The sequence below is a fragment of the Lemur catta genome, chromosome 5 (genome assembly GCF_020740605.2).
Source record: "Lemur catta isolate mLemCat1 chromosome 5, mLemCat1.pri, whole genome shotgun sequence".
In the NCBI taxonomy this organism is placed as follows: Eukaryota; Metazoa; Chordata; class Mammalia; order Primates; family Lemuridae; genus Lemur; species Lemur catta.
Window position 1 is genome coordinate 34,737,718 of NC_059132.1, and position 26,679 is coordinate 34,764,396.

At 50.8% G+C, this 26,679-nt stretch overlaps 2 protein-coding genes and 1 non-coding gene across 3 annotated transcripts in view; 2 read left to right on the forward strand and 1 right to left on the reverse strand.

The window, feature by feature from the left end:
• Nucleotides 1–238: 238 nt before the first annotated feature.
• RPL32 (ribosomal protein L32) lies at nt 239–6,026 on the forward strand. The gene is made up of 4 exons (XM_045551528.1): nt 239–345; nt 1,685–1,785; nt 3,046–3,227; nt 5,846–6,026. The coding sequence occupies exons 2-4, from the start codon at nt 1,690–1,692 to the stop codon at nt 5,973–5,975; spliced, it is 408 nt and encodes a 135-aa protein (XP_045407484.1). The 5' UTR covers nt 239–345; nt 1,685–1,689; the 3' UTR covers nt 5,976–6,026.
• On the forward strand, nt 1,476–1,615 carry LOC123639066. Its single transcript, XR_006735633.1, has one exon. It is a non-coding gene; the product is annotated as a small nucleolar RNA SNORA7 (small nucleolar RNA).
• A 2,115-nt stretch (nt 6,027–8,141) lies between the features above and the next one.
• CAND2 (cullin associated and neddylation dissociated 2 (putative)) overlaps nt 8,142–26,679 on the reverse strand; it is a 31,390-nt gene continuing 12,852 nt past the window's right edge. Inside the window, exons 6-15 of the mRNA XM_045551529.1 lie at nt 26,432–26,537; nt 26,139–26,281; nt 24,103–24,395; nt 23,589–23,730; nt 21,707–23,209; nt 19,695–19,790; nt 16,588–16,757; nt 15,145–15,309; nt 11,820–11,927; nt 8,142–8,911 (exon numbers count right to left, since the gene is read on the reverse strand). Of these exons, the coding sequence (XP_045407485.1) occupies nt 8,684–8,911; nt 11,820–11,927; nt 15,145–15,309; nt 16,588–16,757; nt 19,695–19,790; nt 21,707–23,209; nt 23,589–23,730; nt 24,103–24,395; nt 26,139–26,281; nt 26,432–26,537 (2,954 nt within the window). The 3' untranslated portion in view covers nt 8,142–8,683. The remainder of the gene's footprint in view (nt 8,912–11,819; nt 11,928–15,144; nt 15,310–16,587; nt 16,758–19,694; nt 19,791–21,706; nt 23,210–23,588; nt 23,731–24,102; nt 24,396–26,138; nt 26,282–26,431; nt 26,538–26,679) is intronic.

A 26,679-nucleotide genomic window follows, 5' to 3' on the forward strand; every position in this document is an offset into this window, starting at 1 on the left:
TAGGCAAAAAGCTGGATTCAGCTTCACTTTCTGGCGGAAGTAGTCCTCCTCCGCAGGTCTTAGCTTAGAAAGAATTCCAAATTTCTACGTAGTCCCAAAGGCAGGTAAGATAAATTTTCAGATTTATTCCTATATATTAATGTCTAATAAAACTCAGATATTTTCAGCATTTTTTGCAGCATTATTTCTCTTGATTGTCTTTATTTTCTTTGAAGGACCTGGAGCCGGAAGTCTTCGTCTTTTCCCTGCCAGGATCCTAGAGGTTATTCCCATCAGCCCTTGCGCATCACCTTCCGCTCTCTCTTCTTGGCGCTGCCTACGGAGGTGGCAGCCATCTCTTATTCGGTGAGTCTTAATCGTGGGCCATCCGCAATTCTGCGATTTCCATCGGGCCCCTTTACACCTTTCGTGAGGGGGCCTCCTCTTCCGCGAGGTCGCCCCTGTGGGCATTGGCGTTGCCGGCTTGCCGGAACATGTACGGGAATAGCGAAGCCGCCCGGGCGGTGGTGGGGCTTTGCCTCCCAGGGCCGCTTGCCCTCCTACAGAGGCTGTCTGGGGTCAGCTCAGTCAGAGCTACAGAAGGCTTGTTTGATCCCTGGCGGCGCGGGGTGCTAACTGCGGCCAGACTGCGGGGTTCCCCAGGGCTGTGGAACGTCCAGAGCCGTCCCGGCTTGACAGCCCCTGATCCGTGGGTCGCTGCCCTCACGATTGTCTGCCCACGTGCATTTCACTGCTGCATCCGACGCTCCTTCCTCTCCAGTCTCTGGCCCTCGGACTGCTGCTGCGGAACCGCAAAAAAAAAAGAAAAGAAAAAAAAATTGTGTAGTCCTCCCTTTCAGTTGTTAACAGAAATTCTGGTAGTGAGTTAGGATCTCTGGGAATATGAAGATGAAAATGCCCCCTTGCCTTCGAGGATGTCATGGCTCCAGTGGGTACAGTCGCTATTGACTATGTGGTTTGTTGAGTACCTACTGTGTGCCAAACCAAAAAGTAGATTGATGGCTGTGAAGAGAACAAAGAGGGTACTGCAGTCGGAAAAAAATAAGTGGCTGGGAGAACTACATTGAAGCCAGGTATATGTTGATTCTCGAACATCTCCAGGTAGAGCAGTAAGTTTAAGGTTTGCGGCATTTTAGAAGCACATCATGGTTTTGTGTATATTTTGGGGGGACTGCAGAGCCGCAGCAACCTAGGGGACTTACAAGTTATCCTTACCGAACGTTCACTTTGTGACAGGCACTGCGCAAGCATTCAGCATGCAGTGTCATCCTCCATTTTACAGGTGGGAGAACTACGACTCAGGTTCAAGTAGATTGGCCAAGGCCTGTACAACTAAATGGACTGTGTAGGTGTTGGGACGCTTTGTGGGGTGGGATTTGCTGCCCCTTGGCAAGCTCAGAATGTCTTGGGGTTAGTTTTGTTTTAGGTCAGTTGTTAGATTCTTTCTTGGGCTCTGAGTGGGTAAGGTGACCCCTGACCTCCTGGGATCGCGTCTGGAGAGTGGCTAGTATTCTACCAGCTTCGGAAACAGGAGGGAAAGCAAGCCTAGCAGAGGTACCCATTCCATTCCCAGCTTGCTTGGTAGCTGGTGATTGGAAGACACTCTGCAACAAGTGTGCAAGCCCTGGGCAGGAAAGCCTCCTTCCAGGATTCTTCTTTAACTGGGTCTGGTTCTTTCTTAAAGGCATCATGGCCGCCCTCAGACCCCTCGTGAAGCCCAAGATCGTCAAAAAGAGGACCAAGAAGTTTATCCGGCACCAGTCAGACCGATATGTCAAAATTAAGGTATATGGTCCTGGGATGGAAATGGGTGTTGGGGTGAAGAAAGGAGTTCCTAACAGGCTGTCGTGTTTCTGACATCACCTAGTTGGAGGATTATCTTTGACAGATGATCTGGTTTGTGGTAGGTGGAAGAGCTCTCTGTAGAAAGCCAGGTCTCCCTGAATGTGCCTTACTGGTACTCAGTCTCTCGATGTATAAATTGAAATTTAAATGGAAAGGGATGCTTGGCTGTTTCAGTGTGTTTGGAGGGCTTTGTATTTGAATTGTGTAGTTCGGGTGGCCTTATGACATCAGGAGAGGGAGATAATCCTTTTTATAGATAAGAAAAGTCAGGTCTTAAGAACAGTGTCTAAACCCATGCTTTTCGTCTTACTATATACATAATCCCTTCACATCCATCAGTATCCCATTTCTCTGTTGCTTAGGAGTGTGAACAGGGGTCTAGGTTCCTAGGGGTTAAAGCCACAAGTTACTGTTTGTCCCCCTAACCACCACCACCAAAAAAGCATATAAAGAAATAGTGAAGGCCAAGGGTGGTGGCTCACGCCTTTAATCCTAGCACTCTGAGAAGCTGCGGCAGGAGGATCACTTGAGCTCAGGAGTTCAAGACCAGCCTGAGCAAGAGTGAGTGAGACCTCGTCTCTACTAAAAATAGAAAAAAATTGCCCGGGCATGGTGGCATGCGCCTGTAGTCCCAGCTACTCGGGAGGCTGAGGCAAGAGAGTAGCTTGAGCCCGGGAGTTTGAGGTTGCTGTGAGCTGAGCTGACGCCACGGCACTCTACTGGGCAACAGAGTGAGACTATGTCTCAAAAAGAAAAATAGGGAAGGCCAAGTGTGATGGCTCACTCTTGTAATTCTAGCACTTTGGGAGGCCCAGGTAGGAGGATTGCTTGAGATCAGGAGTTCAAGACCAGCCTGAACAAAAGGGAGACCTCATCTCTACAAAAAAAAAAAAATTAGCTGGGTGTCATCGTGCATACCTGTAGTCTCAGCTACTTGGAGGCTGAGGCACGAGGATCACTTGAGTCTGGGAGTTTGAGGTTGCTGTGAGCTATGATGATGTCACTGCACTCTAGCTGGGGTGACAGAAACAGACCTTGTAAAAAAAAAAAAAAAGGAAAGGAAAAAAAACTCGAAATCATGAAGTCCCATTACCCAAAGACAGCTACTCTTTGGTATATTTGCGTGTTGTTTTTTTCCCCCTCCCCAAAAGGAAGAACTGGCAGTCTGCACAGACACTAACCCACCGTTACTTCTTTCAGCGTAACTGGCGGAAACCCAGAGGTATTGACAACAGGGTTCGGAGAAGATTCAAGGGCCAGATCTTGATGCCCAACATTGGTTATGGGAGCAACAAGAAAACAAAGCACATGCTGCCCAGTGGTTTCCGCAAGTTCCTGGTCCACAATGTCAAGGAGCTGGAAGTGTTGCTGATGTGCAACAAGTGAGTTGGGTCCCACCTCTGGGGTCGGGCATCAGAAGTTTGTGAACGTTTCTGACTGGAATTCCAGATCCTCTGGGATGCTTTTGGGGTTGTTGCTGAGGAAATCTGAAGTTCTTGCAGGAGTTCACAGAAAGCTCATCGGGGAATTCAGAATGTTTCCTTTGCTGGAGAAGGGAGAGGTTTTGTCTTCAAGTGTAGAGACCCAAGACAAAAAAGGACTTTGCTTGACACTGCAGTGTCTTTTTGGTAGTCATTTCCAGGATGTTGCTTTATTTATGAGGTAGGGGGAAGACCAAACATAGCCTCAGACCTTAAAGGGTACTTTATTCTCCACACTGGTTAGGGGTATGTCCAGAATGCCACGGAACAGAGGAGTTGCCATCTGACTGGGGCAGGAGGTCGTTAGAGCCCAGTGTGAACTAGGTGGAGAAAGGGAAGATGTGGCAGGCAGAATGCTCACACAGGGGTAGCGATGGAAGAGCGTGTGGAGGGTTCACAGAGTGTGAGTTCAGGTGTTTCGAGCAAGTTAGATACTTGGTGACTGTTGTGTGTAAGGGACTCGGTGATCTCCTTTGGCTAAAACTAGGGCAGTGGAATGAAAAGACTTAAAAGATTTCTCGTGGGAAGTGAGTTAGACACTTGGTATGAGTCTGGATTGGAGGGAATGATACTTTCTGGTTAAGCAGAGGGCAGTTTATTTTCTTCCCTTCCTGGTAAATGGAAGCCAGAAAGCTGGATTTTCCTAAGAACATGGAGAGAGTGTGACTAGTAATGTTTGTGTATGTGCATGTTGATGAAGACCTTTTATTTACAGTGGGTTGTAGACACAATAATAAAAATGAACAAAACCAGTATTCTGACTTTGTTGCCTTCCAAGACTGGAAATTTAACCAGGTGTTGAAACTGTGGAAACTTCTTTTAGAAGCAATGAGTGTAGGGATTAATGGTGGGTGCCCAAACCACAGTAAGTTTTGGCAGTTCATGGGCAATTGAATTGTGAAAGGCAGATACAACTCAGTACCTGTCACGTAGCCACCATGATTAGTATCATTTGTAGTGCACATGTTGCCAGTTGCCATATATTTTTTAGAGCAGCTTAGTGTTTTTAAGCTCCATAGAAGTACTCTGTATCTAGGACCTTTGATCTACAAGTTCCATTTTAGGGCATTTATCCTTAAAGAATTGAAAAGGCAAGGAAACTATAAATCTGGTCATTGCAGCAATAACCAATTGGAAACAACTGAAAATGTAATTAGTGAATGGTGGAGTACCTGATGGACTGTTGTGTGTCCAGAGTGATTGGTGTGTAGCAGTATGGAAAATGGCCCAGTGGGCAGGTGCATTTAAAATGGTAGGTACGCTCAGTGCTTACCAAATAAGCAGATAGTAAGGATGAGGGGGTTTTGAAAAAGGAAAACAGATTGAAAAGTGTAATGCAACCTAAGTCTCAAAGAAACATTTTACAACATAGCTGCTTTGAATTTGAGTGGACTTCTATATAAAACAAAAATTCTTTGTCTAGATTTGCTCACCTGTCTTGTTAAGGTTATTTTCTTACCAGGTCAAGAACTGTATGCCCATTGTATGCCCATTGTCTCATTTAATCACTCCTTACAGTGCTCTCTGTGCTGAAGTTGCTTTAGGGATGGAATGTCTGTTATTAACCCACTGTTGGATGGCTTCATAAATCACCTCATTAGGCCAGTCAGTTATCAAACTGGGGCATGGTTTAACTGCCTCTTTAAAGTTGAAAGGAATGAGTTAGAACACAGCCTAGCGCACCAGTACTCAGGAAATAGGTGTTGCTTCTCTTGAATGGTATCCTCAGCAATCAAGCTGGGAGCCCTTGGCTTGATTCAGACTGCTGGACTCTGCTCTTGATCTCTCTGCAGAGAGTTGCAAAACTTTTCATGGGCAAGGCCAAGGCGAGAGGATCACTCAAGGTTAGGAGTTTGAGACCAGCCTGAGCCAGACTGAGACTCTGTCTCTACTAAAAATAGAAAGAAATTAGCTGGACAACTAAAAATATATAGAAAAAAATGAGCCGGGCACGGTGGTGCATGCCTGTAGTCCCAGCTACTTGGGAGGCTGAGGCAGAAGGATCGCTTGAGCCCAGGAGTTTGAGGTTGCTGTGAGCTAGGCTGACACCACAGCACTCTAGCCCAGGCAACAGAGCGAGACTGTGTCTCAAAAAAAGAAAAAAGACTGAGGGAGGAGATCCTTTGAACCTGGAGTGTGGGCATGGCTTCATCCTGGGCCCCCTGGCCCCTGTCCATTACTTGCTGTAACTTGGAAATTCATGTCCTTGATGGGCCTTGGTTTCCTCATCTGTAAAATGGAGGTAATACCTGGATTACAAGGCTGCTGTGAGGATTAAATGAGAAGGGACAAGGAGAGTGCTTTGTAAATGAAAGCCTTCTTGTCACTACCAGTGAACACTAGTGCCGTGGAATCGGGAGCTGGGGTTGTGGGGCGGTGCACTGCAGCAACCATTTATCAAGCAGCCCTCTCTGCTCGGTAATAAAGTGACCCCAAACCATTGCCTCCCTGGTGGAATTTTTCTAAGTGTGTTTTCAGGACTGTCTTGCTCCTTGCCCACTCACTTGATTCTCTTCCAGATCTTACTGTGCGGAGATTGCTCATAATGTTTCCTCCAAGAACCGCAAAGCCATTGTGGAAAGAGCAGCCCAGCTGGCCATCAGAGTCACCAATCCCAATGCCAGGCTGCGCAGTGAAGAAAATGAATAGACAGTGCATGTGCACATTTTATTTGTGTTTGAATAAAACCATAAAAACTGCCATCTGGTATTTTCCTTCCTTTTAGTCTTCAGATTCTTTACTAACTTTGACAGCTTGTCACGGAGATTGTTCTTTTGCCTGTTAAAACCCTTTGGAATCTAACATTTGGGAGGGGTTTGTAAAGAACATTAGATCCTACAACAGGGAACATGGCCTCAAGCACCCAAAACTAGTCGTGGTTAGCTCCAGGTGGGGCTGGGGAAGAGGGGGAGACTTGGCCCTCACACCAAGGTAGGTTCTGACACACTTGATTGAAGCAGCTTGTTGCTCCCAAGCAGTAGGTGGTCTTATCCTCACTTTGTAAAGTTGGGTGAGTTATCCCACATGGTTCTTGTGAGAATTGAGAAAATGTGCATGGAAACATCCAGATGAATTTACTATGCCCTTAAATTCTTCCGGGATTCCTAAATAGCATCATATAACTGTCCCAAAATATACAACAGGATAATGCACAAATTTCTCTTATATGATCTGCCTTGGTTATTGGAAGATTGCTCTTTCTCTTATATAATCCCTTTCCCAGTTGTTTCTTCAGGCATAATTTTCCCAAGATATGGGGTCTTTCTAACTGGTGATAATTAGGCCTCCAGGCTGGCCTTGAATTCCTGGGCTCAAGGGATCCTCCTGCCTCAGCCTCCTGAGTAGCTGGGACTACAGGCACATGCCACTATGCCCAGCTAAGTTTTTTTAAGAGAGGGTCTCACTATTGCCCAGGCTGGAGTACTTCAAATTAACATGACTAAGTTCCCTTTTTTGAACTCCTGACCTCAAGCAATCCTCCCGCCTCAGCCTCCCAGAGTGTTAGGATTACAGGCCTGAGCCACTGCAGCCAGTCATAAGTTCCCTTTTTAACTATAGCCCTAAACCTTCCTTAAGACAATAACAGCCAGAATTTAGCATCGGCGTTTTAATTATAAGGTTGTGATTCTACTTTTCCATTAATGGTATTAAGTGGTAGTACAGGTCACAAGGGATGTGGTATATGGTATTTGTTAGTAACAAAACTGAAGTGCTTACAGGATGTTTCTCTAACCATCCTGGTCAACTCAGCAGAAATACTGCGCTGGCCACAGTAGCAAAACTGGGCGTGCTCGTCGAGACTGGACTTAAGTCTGGTCATTGCATCAGATAAACATCTTACAGGCTGTCTTGTTCAAAACCTAGTCTTTGATTGTGGAGTGAATTGGTCATTTTCAGGATTTCTTTAAATTGTCTTAGAGGTATATTGAAGATCGTGGTCTAGTTATTGGGGATAGGAATTATGTAGAGAAAATGGTAAATTTAGTATCTATTCTTTATTACCCTGGAATATCACAAAAAATACTTTGGCCTGTCACTTGTATTTCTGTGTCTTCAATACTAAAAACTAGAAATGACATTTGACACCTTTCTCAGGAGAAACCAACTGGTTAAGCCGGAGTGGTGACATAAAAGGTTTCATTTCCCAATTTACTAGTGTTTTTTCTGCTTTTAAATTTTAATAATGCCTTATTTAACTCCATATGTCCAAATTATTATTTTAAGATCTTAATGTAAAAACTGAGATGTTTTATAATTTTTTCTACTCAGTGTTTGAAATCCAGTGCAATTTTAATACATAATAGTATATCTCAAGTGCTCAATTGCCATATATGGGCAGAGCACTTTCAGATTTATTGTGTTTTCTTTTTTACATTCCAATTTACTATTAATAGTATTTTGAAATTAAACATTAGGTCCAAGCCTGTCCAGTTCCCTACCCCATCTGTTCTCCTCCCTGCAAAAAACCCCTTAACATCTTCTGAATTTCTGATTCATCACTGCCAATTAGAAATGAAGCTTTTTTTTTTTTTGAGACAGAGTCTTGCTGTATTGCCCAGGCTAGAATGCCTTTACATCAGCCTAGCTCACAGCAACCTCAAACTCCTGGGCTTAGGCAATCCTTCTGCCTCAGCTTCCCAAGTAGCTGGGACTACAGGCATGTGCCACCATGCCCAGCTAATTATTTTTCTATATACATTTTTAGCTGTCCAGATCATTTCTTTCTATTTTTAGTAGAGACAGGGGTCTCGCTCTTGCTCAGGCTGGTCTCGAACTCCTGAGCTCAAACGATCCTCCCGCCTCGGCCTCCCAGAGTGCTAGCATTACAGGCATGAGTCACCGTACTGGGCCAGAAATGAAGCATTTTGATTTTTAAAATGTGAATAACTCAAGTATCTGAGGCTTTTTGAGATGCCCAGCCAGGGCCCTAACTTCTGGCATTGCAGGGTCCAGGTCAAACGCAGTGAAGAAATGGGAGTAGGGGGTGGTGTCTGCTGCCTCCTAACCTCTCACAGCTGTCACAGCCTATTTCTAAGTACTAGTTTGTGAAGCAGGGACTCCCCTGTTTAAAGGAGCCAGACTATGGAGGGGTACAGTGTGAAGAGTCACTGGAAAATTCTCCGTTTCTTTGGATGACTGTCCTGAGTTAAAGGGCCCAACTGTTGGCAGCCTCGCAGCTTGGGCGGAGGGCCTGTGAGTCTGGGTCCCTGGGGAAGGCACTGTTAGCCCTGACCAGGAGCAGGAGTGAGATGACGGAAGGGCAAAAGTAGAAGAAGCCTAAGGCCTGTGATGGTGGGAGAATGAGGCCTTGGCCTTGGCCGGCTCCTTTTGGGGCCCACCTGGGCACTGGGGGAGGACTAGCTGAGCTCCATCGAGTCCATGCTGGGGGCTGAAGCAGAATCCTTCTGGATGCTTTCAAAGAGGGTGGCAAGTTCAGGGTTGGATCGGATTTGGGAAGAGAAGTCGGCCATGATGGGGCTTTTCCCCACCTCCGGGATGGTCAGCAGGGCGGCCACCGTCCGCATTGCAGAGCGCTTCAGTTCATCTTGCTTCTCAAACTCCTGCTTCACAGAACCAGCTTTGACCTAAAGTGGGAAACAACGAGAGAAGCGGCTGTCCTTTGTTGAGCCTGGCCTGCACCGCACCGGCACGTCCTCCCTGCCCTCTGTGGTCTTCCCCACCCGCAATCCCAGCCCGCACCTCCCCTGCTCCAAGGTCTCCAGAGCTATTTCTTCAACTCTGCCTGTGGCCTTTCGCCCTGGCCGGTGGCTTCTTTGCCTTCCAATCAGCGGCAGTGTTGCCTGAGGGGCTTCTGCCCAGACAATCTCAATAGCTCACCTTTATTTTGGCTAAAGGCCAGTGGTGGCTCACGCCTGTAATCCCAGCACTTCGGGAGGCTGAGCTGGAGGACTGCTCGAAGTCAGGATTTCAAGACCAGCCTGAGCAACACAGTGAGCCCCCATCTCAACAAAAAATAGAAAAATTAGCCAGGCATGGTGGCATGCACTGGAAAATTGCTTGAGCCCAGGAGTTCAAAGCTGCAGTGAGATATGATCATGCCACTGTGCTCCAGCCCGGGTGACAAAGACCTTGTCTCTAATAAAAATAATAATATAATTTTTATAATAATTTTTTATAATAATAAAAAATAATTTGATAGAGACAAGTACTGTACTCGCTTGGTTATCTCCTCCCATGGACAGCAGGGACCCAGCCTATACTTACTGTGCGTAAAAGTGGATCTTGGTACCATGAACTAGACTGAATGAATGGAGAGTGACAGTCTTCTAGCAGCCTCTTCCCACACTCATGTCCCTGCCCTGCAATCCCTTCTACAGATGGAGCTGCAGAGTAAACACCCAAAACTGCTCCTGTGGCTCTGCCCCCAAGAGCTGTACTTCGGGTAATCACTTCCGTGAGTCTCCTTTCCCTGTCTATAAATAAGAGCGTCCTTTTCACAGAGCTGCTATGAGAATTAAATGACTGAACACAGGTCCATACTCTCTTTTCTGAAACCCTCGGGGCCAGATGTACTTTGGAATCCAGCATTCCAAAAGCATTATGTTATCAGAAAGGTAAGACTGTGCAGATAACACTAATACCCTGTATTCAATACATTAATATTTCTCCCTCTAAATGTATGCAAAATATGTAAGTATTGTCAGTAGTACAGTTGGCCCTTGGTATCTGAGGGGGATGGGTGCCAGGACTCCCGAGGATACCAAAATCTGTGGATGCTCAAATCCCTGATGTAAAATGGCACAGTATTTGCACATAACCAAGGCACAGCCTCCTATATATTTTAAATCATCTCTAGATTACTTATAGTCCCTAATACAGGGTAAATGCTATGGAAATAGTTTGTCAGTGTATTGTTTTATTTGAATTTTTAATTGTTGTATTGTTATTTTTTATTGCTTTTTTTCCCAAGTATCTTCAATCTGCAGTTGATGCTGCAGATGTGGAAGCCACAGATATGGAGGGCCAACTATCTAATAAAAGGGAATTAAAGATCATTGCCTCATGCCAGTTTACATCAAGTTTTGTTGTCAAACAAATTACTAAAAAGTTTTGGTTTTCAGAGCTTGGTAGGTTTCAGAATCATAGATAAGTGCCCAGTGCCCAACAAGCAGCATCCTCTTGCGGCCAGATGGAGTGGCTTTTGTGGGGCCTCAGAATAAAGCTTCTCAAACCATGGTGATCCAGCACGTCTTGTATTATCCTGGATAGAGCTGGAGCCCATTCTACCAAGTGAAGTGTGCCAAGAATGGAAAAACAAGCACCCCATGTGCCCACCATCAAATTGGTTTTAACCGATCAACACTTCAGTGCACATATAGTAGTAACATTCATTGGGTGTCGGGCAGATGGGAGAGGGGAGGAGGGGATCGGTATATACACACCTAAGGGGTGCGGTGCACACCGTCTGGGGCATAGACACACTTGGAACCTTGACTTGGGTGGGGCAGGGGCAATATACGTAACCTAAACATTTGTACCCCCATAATATGCTGAAATAAAAAAAGAAAAATCCCAGCCCCCCCAAAAAGAATAAAGCTTCTCTTGCCATCTTGGCTGACTGCAAGAACATTCTGATGCTGCAACACCATTTACAGCTTCCCTCTTGTGAACTGGGACTTTTCTTGATGCCACACAGCTCAAAGAAAACTAGACAGGATTTGGCCACTGAGACTGTCAAGACTTCGTGGCTCTGCAGAATCATCGGGGTTTTTGCATTGACTTGATACTAACCATATGTTAAAAATTTAGACTTACAAGGCAGGTTTCTATTAATAAATTACCAATTTTAATGTTTTATACAAATAAGATTTCATTCTTTTTGCAGAAAAGGTTTTACTCCTGGAAAAATCACCACTCTATGGGTATCTCTTCTCTTTAAGCTCCAATCTAAAATACTCTGCCCTCTTTTTGGTTAATCCCTTGCAAAACCCAAATTCGTTCTTTCATTCACTAAGTGTTTACTGGGTACCCCCTGGTGTGCCAGGCTCTGTTCCCAACACTGCAGCTTTCCCTGAGACACTGAGCCCCGGACCCCTGGCCCAGACCTGCAAGGCACTCCACTCCAGCAGGACTTTGCCTTAGAGCAGCCAACCACAAGAGTCTGACCCAGCTTTCCAGCCAGGCTGTGAGCAGATTGAGAGTAGGGAAGCTATCGCGTTGAAAAATCCTAAGTACCTTGGACAAGGTCTGGCACCCAGGAAGTGTTTAATAAATGAAAGAAAGAAACAGAGCTGGGTTTGAATCCAGCTCTGCAATTACTAGCTGTGTAGCCTTGGCCAATAAGAACCTCCTGGAGCCTCTGTTCCTCCGTGTATACCACGGTAAGAATAAGAAGTACTTTACAGAGTGAAGAGAATGATTAAATGAAGCTCTTCACACAGCACTGGCACTACACGGGGTTCTCAGTGAGCGGTAATTGAATGACCTGCAGAGGACCCAGCAGGTGCTCCGGGGCCTGGGCAAGGGGCTTACCTTAGTGGTGCAGGTGGCCCTGAGTGGCTCAATAAGCCGGTCCACCCTCTGCAGGACGGGTGCAGGACACAGGGTAGCCAGCCGGGCAAGCATGATGAAGGTCAGCATCTGCCCGGAAGGAAGGACACAGAGTTCTCGGTGAGATGGCGCAGGAGCCAAAGGAGCAGGCTGGCCTGTAGGAGGAGCAGAGGCTCTGCCCACAACCCACAGCAGAGCCCCACCAGGGCCCTGCCTGACTGCCTCCCTGTCCGGGCCTCAGTTTCCTCATGTATAAAATGTGAATGGTAATACTTTCTCTGCCAACTACGCTTGGGTGATCCGAGGAGGACGGGATAAGAGGCACGGAGGTGGGGTGGAGGGTGGTTCTCAAACTCGGAGGCCCACGGGTCAGCGAGTGGAGAGGGCCAGCTGCGGACTGCTGGGCCCAGTGGATTGTGGCTACGTGGGAATGTGGGGATGTGGCCCAGGGACACTGGACTGTTTTCAAAAGAAACCATGATTTTCATGTAAAATCTCTCCATTTTTAAATGTTGGCACCTGATTTCAAAACAAAACAAAAACTGTGAGCCAACTAAACTCAGCTTGAAAATGGGTCAAGTCCCCACAGAGGATCCTCACACAGCATAAAGGGTAGTTGTCTGAAATCCACATGTCCTACCCATCCCCACCGGCCCTGCGCTGACCCCGACACCCCACGGCAAAGGAGGAGGCTGTGCCCACAGCAACAAGGAGCCCGGCACTGGGCTTCACGAGCCATGGCTCTCGGCTCCTCCCCTTCCCAACTGTGCCCTCGAAAATGTGCAAGCCACTTAAGTGCGGAATGGTGACTTCGATGGAAATGGGAATTCCTGCAGCCGTGAAAAGTGACAGTGAGCACTGATACATACTGACAAGGAAAGAACAACATTCAGTAACCGTAAGGTAAGAGATCAGGGGGCAAAACAGCACAGGTAGTGTGATCTTTGTAAAACAAGGCTCTGAGAGCAGGAACCCTGCCCGCCACGCCGACTGCGGGTGCTGGCGCTCACCGGCGTTGCCTAACTGGCGAGTGTGTGTGCACCAACCCAGGAAACACCACGGTTTACTACGGGTCTCTCTAGGTGGAGGGAAGTTTTGGGGCGATTATTGTTTACATCTTTATTTGTTTTCATCCTGTGTGCATGTTTTAAAACAAGCAGGTATTACTTTTGATTACTTTGTATTGGTTTTTCATCATAAAAGTGATCTGCTCTTTTGCGTCCTCACTTCCAAGATGACAAAGGAAAAACGGTCGTGCCAAAAAGGGCCACAGCCACGTGCAGCCTATTCGCTGCACGGACCGTGCCCGATGCGTGCGTAGGGACAAAGCTATTAAGAAGTGCATCACTGGGAACATATTGGAGGTTGCCGCTGACAGAGACTTTTCTGAAGCGAGTACCTTGGATGCCTCTGTGCTTTCCAAGCTGTGTGTGAGGCAACGTTACTGCGTGCGCTGTGCCATTCGCAGCAAGGTAGTCGGGAATCGTCCTCGGGAAGCTGGAGAGGACGGAACTCCCCCACCCTGACTTAGACCTGCGGGTGCTGCCCCACGACCCCCACCAAAGTCCATGGAAGGAGCTGAGTCCTTGAGGACTGAAGAAAAACTATCCTTTGGAAAAAAATAAAATGGAAATTATACTTTAAAAAAAAGTGACTCATGCTTAACAGTATATATTTTAAAAAGATGCAGTATGGTGGTTCCTCAAAAATATTAAGCACAGGATTATGATATGATCCAGCAAGTCCACTTCTGGGTATACACTTAAAAGATTTGAAAGCCAGGACTCAAAAGGCTATTTGCACACCTATGCTCTCAGCGGCTTGGCTCACGATAGCCCGAAGGTGGGAACACCCAAATGTCCTTCGACAGATGATGGATAAACAAAATGTGCTCTGTCCATACAATGGATATTATTCAGCCTTAAAAAGGAAGGAGATTCTGACACTTACTGCAACGTGGACGGACCTTGAGGACTTTATGCTAAGTGAGACGAGTCAGTCACAAAGGGACAAACAGATACCGTATGATTCCACTCACAGGAGGTTCCTGGAGTAGACAGATTCACAGAGCACAGCGCTGAACAGGGACAGAGCTGAGTCTGGCAGACGGAGAGGTTCTGGGGCTGATGGAGGTGATGGCTGCACAACAGTGTGAACGTACCTGATGCCGCTGAACACACTTAACCATGGTGACAGTGGTGAATTTTGTGTCATGTATGTTTACCATAATAAAAAAGGATTACTATTATATATGTGAATAAACTTTAAAAATTTTAAAAATGATACAGAAGGATATAAAATGAAAAGTAAGTCTCCTCACTGCCCCACCAGCCCCAGCCTTGCTCCCTCTGGTAACAAAATGGCCCAAACTTCCAGAACTAGTTCTTAGGCCGGGCGCGGTGGCTCACACCTGTAATCCTAGCACTCTGGGAGGCCGAGGCGGGTGGATTGTTTGAGCTCAGGAGTTCGAGACCAGCCTGAGCAGAGCGAGACCCCGTCTCTACTAAAAAATAGAAAAGAAATTATATGGACAGCTAAAAACATATATATATATATATATATATATATAGAAAAAATTAGCCGGGCATGGTGGCGCATGCCTGTAGTCCCAGCTACTTGGGAGGCTGAGGCAGGAGGATTGCTCAAGCCCAGGAGTTTGAGGTTGCTGTGAGCTAGGCTGACGCCACGGCACTCACTCTAGCCTGGGCAACAGAGTGATACTCTGTCTCAAAAAAAAAAAAAAAAAAAAACAAACAAAAAAAACCAAACATATGAAAAAAAAAAACAAATAAACAGAACTAGTTCTTGTCATGCAACAGTGGGGCTTGCTGCGTTCCGTGTCGGGACCTGAAGAGACCCGGCTCACTGTGACGCTGCCAGCAGCCCGCAGCGGCGGACACCCGTTTCCCTAGCCAGTTCTCCACAGCTGGGTACACAGGTCGCTGTCAGCTTTTCCTGACTCCCAGAAGGCTGTGAAGAGCCGTCTTGCACATAAAACTCAACCACGTGTCCGTCAGCCCAGAGGCTTTGCACATGGGTCAAATGAGATGAGATGGAATTGCTGGGTCAAAGGTCAAAATGTCTGGGGATTTAAAATTTTTCTAGTTACTGCCAAGCCGTCCTCCGGTGTACACTGCCACTGAAGGGCTTTCAGACATGGGTCCCTTTTCTTTCCACAAAACAACATGCGGCTATTTTCAGGGGGGTCCTGGAGTAGAGAGCAGGGACAAACAACCATGGGCCCAGTGGTGCCTGGCCGTCCCTTGGAATGGGGTGGGCATGGGTCAGGCAGGGGACTCGGTCCTACCCGGATGTCATAGTGGTCCTTCAGCCCATCCTCCACGTGGTTCAGGAACTCACAGATGTCCAGCTGGCCCAGGCAGCTCTCGAGCAGCGAGTACATACACTCAAACGCCGCCTTCCGCACGTCCAGCCCGTCGTCCACCGTGTGCTTAAAGGGCCCCATCTCCACCTACGGGAGGGAAAAACGACTAAAGTGTGGGGGTGCAGCCGCCGGGTGTAAGAACAGCTCTCCTAGTTCCTGCTACAAACCCCACACCTCTGTTCAACATTGTGTTGAACCCCAATCGTGCCTTACACTCTCAAGTCTCCGTGCCTTTGCTCAGCCTGCCGGGCCCTTTCCCCCAGGTGACAACAGTAGTGATGACAATTACCGTCTGAGTGGGCGCTGTGCCTGACAGAGGACGTCCTACTCAAGCGTCACAACTGCCTTGGGAGGCAGATGTTATCATCAACCAAGGCTCGGACAGGCGAATTAACTTGCCCAGGACACTGCTGCTACTAAGCAGCTGACCCAGGATGAAAAACCCAGGTCTCTCTGAAGCTTTTAACCATGAGACTTTGTTCTTAATGGTAAACTCCTTTCCACCACTCAAAGCCCAGCTCAAATGCCCCCTCTTTCGGGAAACTTTTCCAAGCTGTCTAAATAGAGTTGCTTCTCCTCGGTGTTGCCAGGTGGTTCAGACCTTTTTATTACATTGTGTGATAACTTAGCTGTTAAATCACCTCTAATCTCTCCCCTTAAATAAATCCTTACTTCACCAAGTGGGCTCTAAATAAGTTAAATACAGATGCTCCTCGACTTACAATGGAGTTACATCCCAATAAACCCACCATAAGATGAAAATACTGTAAGTTGAAAGTGCGTATTCAACTTACAATATTTTCAATTTATGATGGGCTTATCTGGACATAACCCCATTGTAAGCTGAGGAGCATACTGAATGCCCATCACTTTCGCACCATCATGAAGTTGAAAAATAGTAAGTCAAACCACTGTAAGTTGGAGACTGTCTGTAATCAGCAGAGTGGGCATCTGTCTCCTTTAGGAGGCCATGATGAGCTCTCTGGAGGCAGAAACAAGTCCGGTCCAACTCTGAGTCCGGGCACTCAGGCTCAGCGCAGGGGCTCAGCGAATACCTGCCGAACGTCAGCATCTACCGAGAGCTGCCGTGTGCCGGGAGCATCCTGAGCACTGACAGGGCTGAACCCATTGAATCTTTGCAGCACCCTCACAATGCAGACGTGGTTATTGTCCTCGTGTTGCTCATAGAGGACTGGGCTGCCCTGGCAGGGGTCACACAGCTGGGATGTGGAGGGCAGGACCTGACCCAGGCCATGTGGCCCCAGCACCTGCTTTGATGACAGGAGAGGCGTGTCCCCGAGTTCCCAAAGCAGGCAACCAGCAAGGAGCTGGACTGTACCCAGAGCTCCCGGCCCTGCTCCTCACCTCTCGGATGAGGTCCCGGCGGATCTTTGTCTCCTGGTAGAGGAGGGGGAGGATGTCGTCCAGCAGGTCCCGGACCAGCGAGGGCTTATTGTGCACGGCCGAGTTGAAGAAAGCCAGAGTGGCACGGCGCACGTTCAAGTCTGGGTCCTGCAGGCTCTCCATGAATTCTCCTGGCGGCAGGACGAGACGGTGTGAGGGGCCCACAGCCAAAACACAACACCACCTCCCTCTCCCCCTCAGCTATCTGGTGACTGTGAGCTGTGCGGACCTGGCTGAACGTGGGTGTATGTGTTCCGAGAGTCCACTTTGTGCCAGACATAGCAGCCCTTCAAAGCCCAGATGAGAATGCAGGCTCGAGGCCGGCCTGGCTTCCAAGCCAGGCTCTACCACTTAATTATGGGACCCTGGCCAGCCTTAATGTCCTCATCTGTCAAATGGGGGTCATACCAGTACCTACACTGTAGGACTGTTTTTAGCTTTAAAAACGTGGTAATACGCATCAAAAGCACACAGAATGCCTGGCACAGAGCAAGGACTCTACAAATGTTAACTTGATATTACAGATGAGGCTCCTGAAGACCAGAGAGGTAAAGAAACTTAAACAGAGTCACACAGCATTTCACAAAGTATACCTTTATGTATAGTGCTATGGTTTAAATGTCCCTGCCAAAACCCATGTTGAAATTTAATTGCCACTGTGATGGTATTAAGAGTTTGGGCCTTTAAGAAGTGATCAGGTCATGGGGGTGGAGTCCTCACAAATGGATTAATGCCCCTATCACAGGAGTGGGTTATCATGGGAGTGGGCTCCTGTTAAAAGGATAAGTTTGGCCCCCATCCTGTCTCTCTGTCTCCTGTGCTCACGTCTGCCTTCTGCCCTCCTGTCACAGATGACCTGTGCCAGGAGCTGGTGCCATGCTGTTGGACCTCCCAGCCTCCAGAACTATGAGAAATAAATTTCCCCCTCATAAATTACCCAGTTCGTGGTATTCTGTTATAGCAGCAGAAAACGAACTATGACATATAGTTTAGGCTTTGTAGAAGTGTGCTAATGTTTTATATACTTAATAAATAAGTAAAATCAAGGATGGGGGATCCCTAGGCGGAAAAAAACTAACTGTATTTAAGAAGATCAACATAATCACCCAGGTTATGACGCAAAAAACAACTAACACAAGCCACTTCCACATGGAGTATTTTGACTAGCTGCCCTCTGGCTAAAGACAAAATAACTCTGCACACAGACTGACTCTGCACAGAGATAAGGGTCTGCAATTCTCAGACTACTTTCTGTGAATTTCAGGATTAAGAAAATGAATATTTTGTAGATAATGACAGCTGGGTTTCTCCCTGAGAAGGGAGTTAGGGATATGGGAAGGGGAAAGGCTAGAATGGACCCTGTGATGCGGACTGCAACAGGGGCAGCTGTGAACCCGAGGTTTGCAAGATAGTCGGGCAGGTAGGTAGACAGACGAAAGATGAGGGGGAGGGAGAAAGGGAAGAAAGAGAGAGAGGTGTGTAAGTGTGTGTAAACACACGTGCAATGTGTCTGTGTACGTGCGTACGTACATTTCCCAGTTCTGCCTGCTGAGAGGACCCAGAAGCAGTAACACCCGAGTAGCAGTGTGCACTCCTGGTGTCCAGATCTTGGATTCTAAATACCATTGTCCACTAAAAGCAATCAAGGCTCCCTGAAGGAATGGCTGAGTCCAGAGCCAGGGCAGGAAAGGTTCAAGATGAGTATGGAGCATCTTATTGTACCCCAAGGCAAGGATATGGTCACCGAATGGTAGAAACACATCAACAGAACCCAGGATCCAGCTTGAAGGAGTCCCAGGGGCTAAATCTGAGATAATCTTGGGCATCATGATTAAACAAAGACAGGCCGGGCGTGGTGACTCATGCCTGTAATCCTAGCACTCTGGGAGGCCGAGGCGGGAGGATTGCTTGAGGTCAAGAGTTCGAGACCAGTCCGAGCAAGAGCGAGACCCTGTCTCTACTAAAAATAGAAAAAATTACCCAGGCATGGTGGTACACGCCTGTAATCCCAGCTACTTGGGAGGCTGAGGCAGTAGGATCGCTTGAGCCCAGGAGTTTGAGGTTGCAGTGAGCTAGGCTGACGCCATGGCACCTAGCTTGGGCAACAGAGTGAGACTGTCTCAAAAAAAAAAAAAAAAAAAAAAGAAGTTCAAACACACTAAAGCAAAACGGAAACACCCAGGTGGAAGCCCCTGGAGGTGCCAGCAAGGACAGCTCGGTCACGATGGAGGAAATTGGGGCGGGGGCTTGTGTGTGCCTGCAGCAACAGGCCACGGGGTGATATTCCTGCGAACGACACTGCTGCAGCTTCTGGACAGTTCTCCAATTCAGACTGTGGTCACAGCTGCTGGCCCCTTGGTTTCACTTAATGATGCCCTGGCAGGTAGGGATCAGCGCCCCCATTTTATAGCTGAGGATGAGATGACTTGTCCACACTCCCACAGCCAGGGAATGGCAGAGCCAGAATGCCAACCTGGGTTGGTGGGCTCCAAAACTTCTCTCCACCTATGGGGCTGCCCAGCCTGGATGAGGATGGCTGAGACTCTGGGGTGGCCCAGTTTAAGGCTGCAGGCTCCAAGCTCTGAAGGGGACAGGGACCTGCCTTGTCTAGGAGAAACCTGGTCCTGCATAGCCCTGGGGGATAGGCTCAGCCTCCTCCCGGTGAAGGCTGCTTGGGCTCCTCAGGCCAGAAGGCACCCCAGACAGGGGACGATCTGGGGAGCCACTCTTCCCTACCTCACTTTGGTGCCTGCAAGAGCTAAGGCCTGTGAGAGGGTGTGGAGCACCTTCTCCCTCAGCAGCCCGTGGGGCTCCAAGACAACCCTGGGGGATGCACAGGAGCTGCTCACACCCATTTGACAGACCAGGAAAGTGAGGCTCAGAGGTGAGAAGCGCAAGCCGGCTCGCCTAATGATTCCATGGCAGCGGGGAGGCAGGGACCCACTGTGGCGGCCAGGTATCCTCCCGGGTCTGCAATTCCCCTCGGCCATTGTCTAAGAAACATCAGCCCAAGCTCAAGGCCTGGCTGGGGGACGGAGCAGGGGTGGGGGTGGCAAGGAGGCGCTCACCAATGAAGCTCTTCAGGAGGGGGTCGATGGGATGGGGCTGGTCTGAGATGAGGAACTTGACCGCTGTGATGACAGTGCTCCGGGTGTGTGGCCGACCTGCAGGGTAAGAGGTGACTTAGGAAGGGGCAGGGGCCATCCCGACGCTCACAGGTGGGAAGGCGCCAAGGCTCTTTCTGCCCCTGTGGAAGACAGGACTACGCCCCTTCCCACCTCTGGGGTACGTGATGCTACCAGTTCCCTCGGCAGCCGTGAACCTCCCCTGAACGGCTCCCGCTGCGGCCCAGCGCGGGATGCCCAGTTCTCGGGCAGCCAGGCTGCAGCAGGCAAGCGGAGACCCGCTAACCAGGACGGTGGCCCCTCAAAAACACTTCCTTTAGGCCTCGAGACTGCATTAAATTTTTCAGACACATTATCCCAATTAATCCTCAGGACGATCCTATTAATAAATAAATAATAATAAAATAACATTAGTTTAAGTAATTAATAAAAATGATTAATCTCTATTTTACACATGAGGAGAGGGAGACTCAGAGAAGTTCACGTCCAAGGCCACACGGCAGAGGCAGACGTCGGGCTGGGCCTTCCTCCCTGCCAGCACTCTGCAAGCAGGGCCGGCTGGGCCTCAGGCAGGCTGCAGGCCAAGGGGGTTCCAACAGGAGGCAGGAACTCGCCCACCGTGCTCTGGGGCTCGCTTTCTGAGAAGCTGAGGGGAGGGAGGGAAACACATTCCCCCTGATTGAGTCTCCTGAGCGGGGTGCTCCTGTCCCGCCTGCAGCACCGCGGCGCATGGGCTCCAGCCTCACGGGGAAAAAGCTCATGATCTGGTGCTAGGTGTGAATGAGCACAGAGCTACTGAACTCAGACTGCTGGTTTCTTCCTCTTTCTCTTTCCCCCCTGACTGGCTCCCAGAAGACCTGGGGGCGCTGATGAAGACGGGCACGGCAGGACAGGGTTAAGTGACCTGAAGAGAAGGAAAGAGGCCAAGGACAACTAAGGGCAGGGAGGCGAGATGCAGACCAGGACGGGGGGGCTGCACAGAGAGCGCCAACCAGGAAGTCCCAGGAACTTGCTAGAAGCAGGCACTAATTTGGCCCTAAGCTTCCCAGCAGCTGGTGGTAAAAATGCAACGTGACCAGGTAGCTGGTTCAACTGGGAGTAGGACAGAAACAAATCGGTGCTTAGACAAAGCAGGGCTCCTCCTCATCTCGAGACGCTTGGCGCCTCGTGCCACGCAACAGATGACATCCTCCACGGTGTCCTTCCTGCGCACGCGGCGCTGAGGCCCTGACTATAACCACAATACACCCAGCAGCACTGGCGGCCTTGGATGCACTCGGCATTCACTCCTGCAGGACCACAGTGCACCAAGCACTCTGCCTGCACTCACGTCTACCGATCCGAGAGGGGCCCGCGAGCCAGCTCGAAGCCTGGAGGCCTTTCATCCTGGGGATGTTCACTTGCCCAAGAGCCCCCCGACCCCCTGTGCCTGCTTTCTACCTCCTACAACTGTGATACACCCTGACACGCCCTTATAAGACAAGCCCAAACACCTGCCCCTGCTTCTTGCCTGGCCCTCTCTAAACCCCCGGGACATGTCATCCGATCCCCGTCTACGTCGACATTTGCTCCTGGCTCAGGCTAGCCCAAGAGAGCTGCCCGTCTGCAGGCCACAGTCTCCGGCCCCTCAGAGAGATGCTTTCATTAACTTCTGCCTGAAGCATGAGGCCTGTCCTCACCAACGATTATGAAAAGGGCACCATAGAACTTTTACGTGCATTCGTTGTAGGGACACATCAAAAACCTCATCCCTTCTATCCCAGAGGGTCCCACAGGAGGAAGCTTTCAAGTCTCAAGAAACCCCGTGTTCCTCTGTGGCCCTTCTGCCTCTATCCCATAGATACCGTGACTCCAGTGCCCAGTGACTAAATAGCTCACTCTGGGAGCTGCCTGGATGCTCAGGGGCAAACTGCCCACCTCCGAGCTGGGCTGTCTGCCAATGCCTGTGCCCCTACCTGCGGCAAGCTGCTTCCGGAAGCGGGGCAGAAGGAACGGAGGGTTCACAAGGACCAGCTTTCCGATGCACTCGGCCACCACCCCCCGGGTCCCCTCCTCGGCGCCCTCGCAGTGCTGGAACAGCAGGGCCCAGATGTCCTCAGCGTAGGGCTTCAGGCTGTCGGGCTGGGCAGCCCCCAGGGCCTCCCTGAGCGAGTGCAGCAGCAGGTACTGCCGCCGGGGCTCGGCCTCGATCTGCCCCAGCAGGAAGGGCAGGAAGTCGGGCAGGTTGCCGGCGCCCACGCGGCCCAGCGCATATGAGGCTGCAGCCCTCACATCCTCACTGGGCGACCCCAGGGCTTCCAGAAGCACTGCCTTCAGCTCCCGCTGGGGGCCTGGTCCAGCCACTTGACCCACCTCGGCCAGTGACAGGAATGCCAGGACCTTGACCCCCGTGCTGGAGTGGGGTGACCTGGCATCACAGACCAGGCGGTTGGCTGTGCCTGCCGCCTCCTGGGGACAGGCGGCTGAGAGTGCGGCCACACACCGGGCCAGCGAGTGGAACACCTGCTTGTGCAGACCAGGCCCACCGTCCACAGCCTGGTCATAAACAGGGGCAGTGAGCAGGCTGATGAGTTCAGCATAGTCCACACACGGGGGGCGGGTCCCCACCAGAGCCTGCAGGAAGCCTTCAGTGGCCGCCAGCACCCCAGCTGGCAGCAGGGGCGAACGCAGCAGCCGCAGCAGCTCTGACAGCACGGGGCCGCTGACCTCCGCCAAAGAGGCCGGCTGGGCCTGGGTCACCGTGGCGAGGAAGTCCACAGCCAGCTGGGCCACATGCATGTCGCTCTCATTGACCAGGGCAGGCAGCTCAGCCAGCACGGCCCGCACAGCGGACGGTGGGAGGCTGAGTCCCTGGCTCTGGGCCAGGGCGTCCAGGGCAGCCAGCGTGGCTAGCCGCAGCGCCCGCTGGTTCTTGCGCAGGAATGAGGCCAGGATGGGCAGTGCCTCAGCCAGGATGAGCTGCAGGTCAAGCCGTAGTGGGGACACGGCCACCAGTGTCAGTGCCTTGACAGCAGGCAGCCGGGTGATCTCATTCCGCAGACGATCCAGGAGGAGCAGTAACGTGGGCTCCAGGTCATCCCCCAGTCGGTCTCCTAGGTGACCTACGAGGTGGCCCATGCAGGAGATGGCCCGCTCCTTCACCTCCTGGTCTAGGTCGGTGGCGCGGAGTCTCGCCAGGGTGGCCGTGGACATCTCTCCGACATATGGCTCGGGGTCCAGCATCCGAGGCCTGTCCAGCGGCCACAGGGCCCTCACCAGTTCTTGTAGCACCAGCAGGGCCTCGGCTGCAATCTTGTAGAAAGGGTCGGCCACACAGGCCATCACAGGTGGCAGGAGGGCAGGCAGGTGTGGGTGGAAGGCCTCAGCCGGCTCCGTGCCCAGCAGCCCCTGCAGGAAGGCCAGGGCATCCATCCGGATGGTGGAGGAGCTGGAGCGGTCGGCCAGCGAGGACACGATGCCTGCAGGGTGGGTGCAAAGGTTACGTGGCCATGACCTTAACCCAACACGGCCCTCCCCAGAAGCGACTGGAGCAACCACAGGTGCTGGGCTGAAGCGCCTAAGCTCTTATGCAGAAGTTTCTAAGAAGTCAGTGCTTGACCAGTGGCCAGGGCCAACGGATACAAGGCTGGGGAAACCCACGTGAAACCAGGAAGTAGGGCCTGGAACCCAGCCTGTTCTCACTGCAGGCAGTGGGGAGCCATGGTAGGCTGCTGGCCTAGGGTTCAGCCTGGGACTGGGGCCCAGTTTCCCTTGGGGATTAGGGGCTCAACTCAGGGCTGGGGTCTGGGTTCTGGAAGAGGCCCCGAACAGCAGATGCCAGGCTGCAGTCCAGCCTACCTGATACCAGCACGGGCATGTGCTCTGCCAGGCTGCCAGGGAGGATGCCCGCCAGCTCGGTCAGAAGGCTGAAGCAGCCCTGGCGGGCCCTGACGCTCCGATCTTTAAGCTGCCGCTGCAGGGCCTTGATCACAAGCGGCACCTGTGTGCAGGTACAGGCAGTCAGGGGCCACCCGGGAACCTCCCCACCCCCCCACTGCCAGGGACATTGCCCAGGCACATCCCCGGGAGGACACCGGTGTGGGGAGGACGTCTCCCAAGCACTCATCCCTCGCTCTATGCCAGGCACTTCATGACCACACACAGACCCTCAGCGGCAGGTGCTCCTCCTGTGTCCCTTTCACAGGCACAGAGAGATGAAGTAACTAGCTCGAGGTCACCCAGGCAGTCTGGCTGTCACAGAGGCCTGGCTGATCCCACCCCACGGGCCCCTTCCCTTCCTCGGCCAGGCCCTCTCCCCAGATGTGCTTCCAGCGACACTGCCCGGGCAGGTGAGGGGCAAAGGCATGCCCACCTGTCCGCGCAGCATGTGGAGGTTGCTGCCAGTCTGGGTGGGCTCTTCCACAGCCTCCAGCCACCCCTTCGGGGGCCGTGTTTGCCGCAGTAGCACAATGTAAGCCCCAAAGACATCGGCCTTGACATTCTCCTCACGTTCCTTGAAGCGGCTGATGAGCGCGGGTGCCAGGGTGCAGTGGAACTCGGGCAGCAGGTCGGGCCGAGAATCGATCAAGGCTGCCAGGCACTTGGCTGCTGCCCGGCGCACCTTCCAGCTCATGTCGTCGTCGTCACTGTACTCATCCTCACTCTCTGGAGCGGGAACAAGATGCCCATGGAGCCCAGTCTCCCAGGGCAGGGGAGTGGCTCAGGGGAGGGGAGGGAGTGCACACTGCGCTTCAACTCCGGATGAGCAGTATTTACACCCTACAGAGACGGTCCCTGCCTCTTCAGGAACACCTACTGCGTGCTGGGTATGGCGCTGTAAACATCAAACCCACAATTTCACTTTAGCCCCACAACCACCTTGTGAGATGGGATTATTTCCCCATTACGGAGATGAGCAAACTGGCGCTTAGAGAGAGGAAGTGGCTGCCCCAAGTGAGGGAAATACATGGAGCTGAACCAGGGCCCCTCTCTGCCTCGGACCCTTGTTTTGACTACACCAGGGCAAAACTGACTTCCAGTTCTTCAGTGAAGACTCAGAGAATCCATTTTGGGCACAAGACCTACCCTTTGGTTTCAGGACTGGCTTGTGATGCTTCACTTACTGGGATTCCAGAGGGGAGAGGTGATAGGGCCTTCCTTTGGCCTCTTCCCTGCCCCAGCCCCGGCTCTCAAAGGCCCTGATTCGAAAGGCTTCCAAGCAGGATTAATACTAAAGAAATGCTTGCTTTGTGTGGCTTTCTACTCTACAAGCTCCCCAGAGAAGCAAGAGCTCATCAAGTCTTTACCACCATGTGAGAAATGAAGGTGCCATTAAGCCCCATTTTACAGATGACAAGACTAAGGCTCAGAGAGGGTGAGACTCTGCCAAGGACACACAACTAGGAAACAGCAGAGCTGAGATTCAGGCCCAGGACGCCCACCCATATCACCTGGGACAGACACATGAGGCTCTGAGGGGGATGATCCTAACCAGGAGCACCCCAAAGGACAGGCTCAGAGGCCAACATGTGCCTGGCCATGCCACTCTGCTGACAATTCAGACTCTCCGAGCACTTGCATCTGGACAGGCCACAGTGGACCACATCCACTGGCCAGCTAAGCAGACATCCCCTCTGATGCACTGATGTTTGTTAGCACCCTAAGCTACCCACAAACACATACCTATAGCTCCCTATTACCAACAAGAAAATGTCCAAACTCCTTGGTTTGGCATTCAAGGCCCCAATATGCCTGTCTAATCTCATCTCCTACCATCCCATCTTGTTCCAAGCACCCCATCAGGCCCTAAGTGTGTCATCTTCATCAACACCCCTGCCTTCAGGTCTAGGGGCATCTCTGCCCCAGAAATCCATCAGAGTGACGGACAGGACCACAGGCACAGGAGGAAGGAAACCACGGAGGCCAACCCCCATCCAAATATCTTTCTCTCTGTCAGTGCCTACCAGCCCATCATTAGAGCTTCCCTCTGCTTAGTTAAAAGCATTATCTCTTAAGAACCATTAATATTTAATAAAAGGCACAGAGATGGCAGCAGAGAGGTGGAGGAGTCCGACAGACCTGGCTCCAAGTCCCAGCTATGCCACTTCCTAGCTGCGTTATCTCAGGCAAATCTCTTCTCAGTCTCAGTTTCCTTGTCTGAAATATGGGGATAATAATACCTGTTTTTAAGAGCCATTGTAAGGAATATAAACACCAGTAGATGTTCAATAAATGACAGGGATTACTACTGTCATTATGGTGATCTGTGCAGTCCGAGTGGGTGGGGCTGGAGCCTGGCAGCAGGACAGGGGCACCAAATGTGGCCTCTGCCCTGCCTTTGGCTGGGGGATCTGGGGAAGGCTGTGCCCACCTCCACCTTCTAACCCAGACAACATGTCATCCACGCACCTTGCTCACTGAATTCGCTATCCTCTGTCTCCATCTGCTCTTCATCCTCATCACTGTCATAGTTATAGTTGGGGTCGTGCTTCAGGTATTGGAGGCAGAGGCTGGTCACATTGGGCACGTGAGGGCCCATCTCCTTGGGACACCTGTGGGGCAGGACAGGGGAGGCTCTGCTGGATCCAGGCAGGACAGGGTGGGGGCCAGGGCCCAAGGGTGAGTCCTGAGATTTTACTGCCTTGAGGCTCCCATCCCCACCAATTTCCCAAGAAATCCCCAGGCAACCCCGCTGCACCTACTTCCTCAAGAAGGCCTCGAAGGCCTGGAGGCAGGACTCCCGGAGCTCATCATCATCCAGGTTGCAGAAATCCTCTACCAGGGGCACCAGGCGGTCCAGGTGGGCCCCTGCAGGGCCAGGTGGGTCACTGAAGCCAGGCCAGATCTCTCCTAGGTTTCCCCTAGCCCACAGCAATCATTCTGTCCCTGCATCTGCCACCCTGACCACTGCGAATTCAACGCAGAGTCTTCACAGTCTACCAGATGTGGG

Excerpts from the sequence above, each read along its gene's own strand:
- RPL32 (XM_045551528.1), top strand. The coding sequence starts at position 1,690 with ATGGCCGCCCTCAGACCCCTCGTGAAGCCCAAGATCGTCAAAAAGAGG. Across the intron at positions 1,786-3,045 it reads ACCGATATGTCAAAATTAAG|CGTAACTGGCGGAAACCCAG; the intron begins GTATATGGTCCT and ends TACTTCTTTCAG. Across the intron at positions 3,228-5,845 it reads GTGTTGCTGATGTGCAACAA|ATCTTACTGTGCGGAGATTG; the intron begins GTGAGTTGGGTC and ends ATTCTCTTCCAG.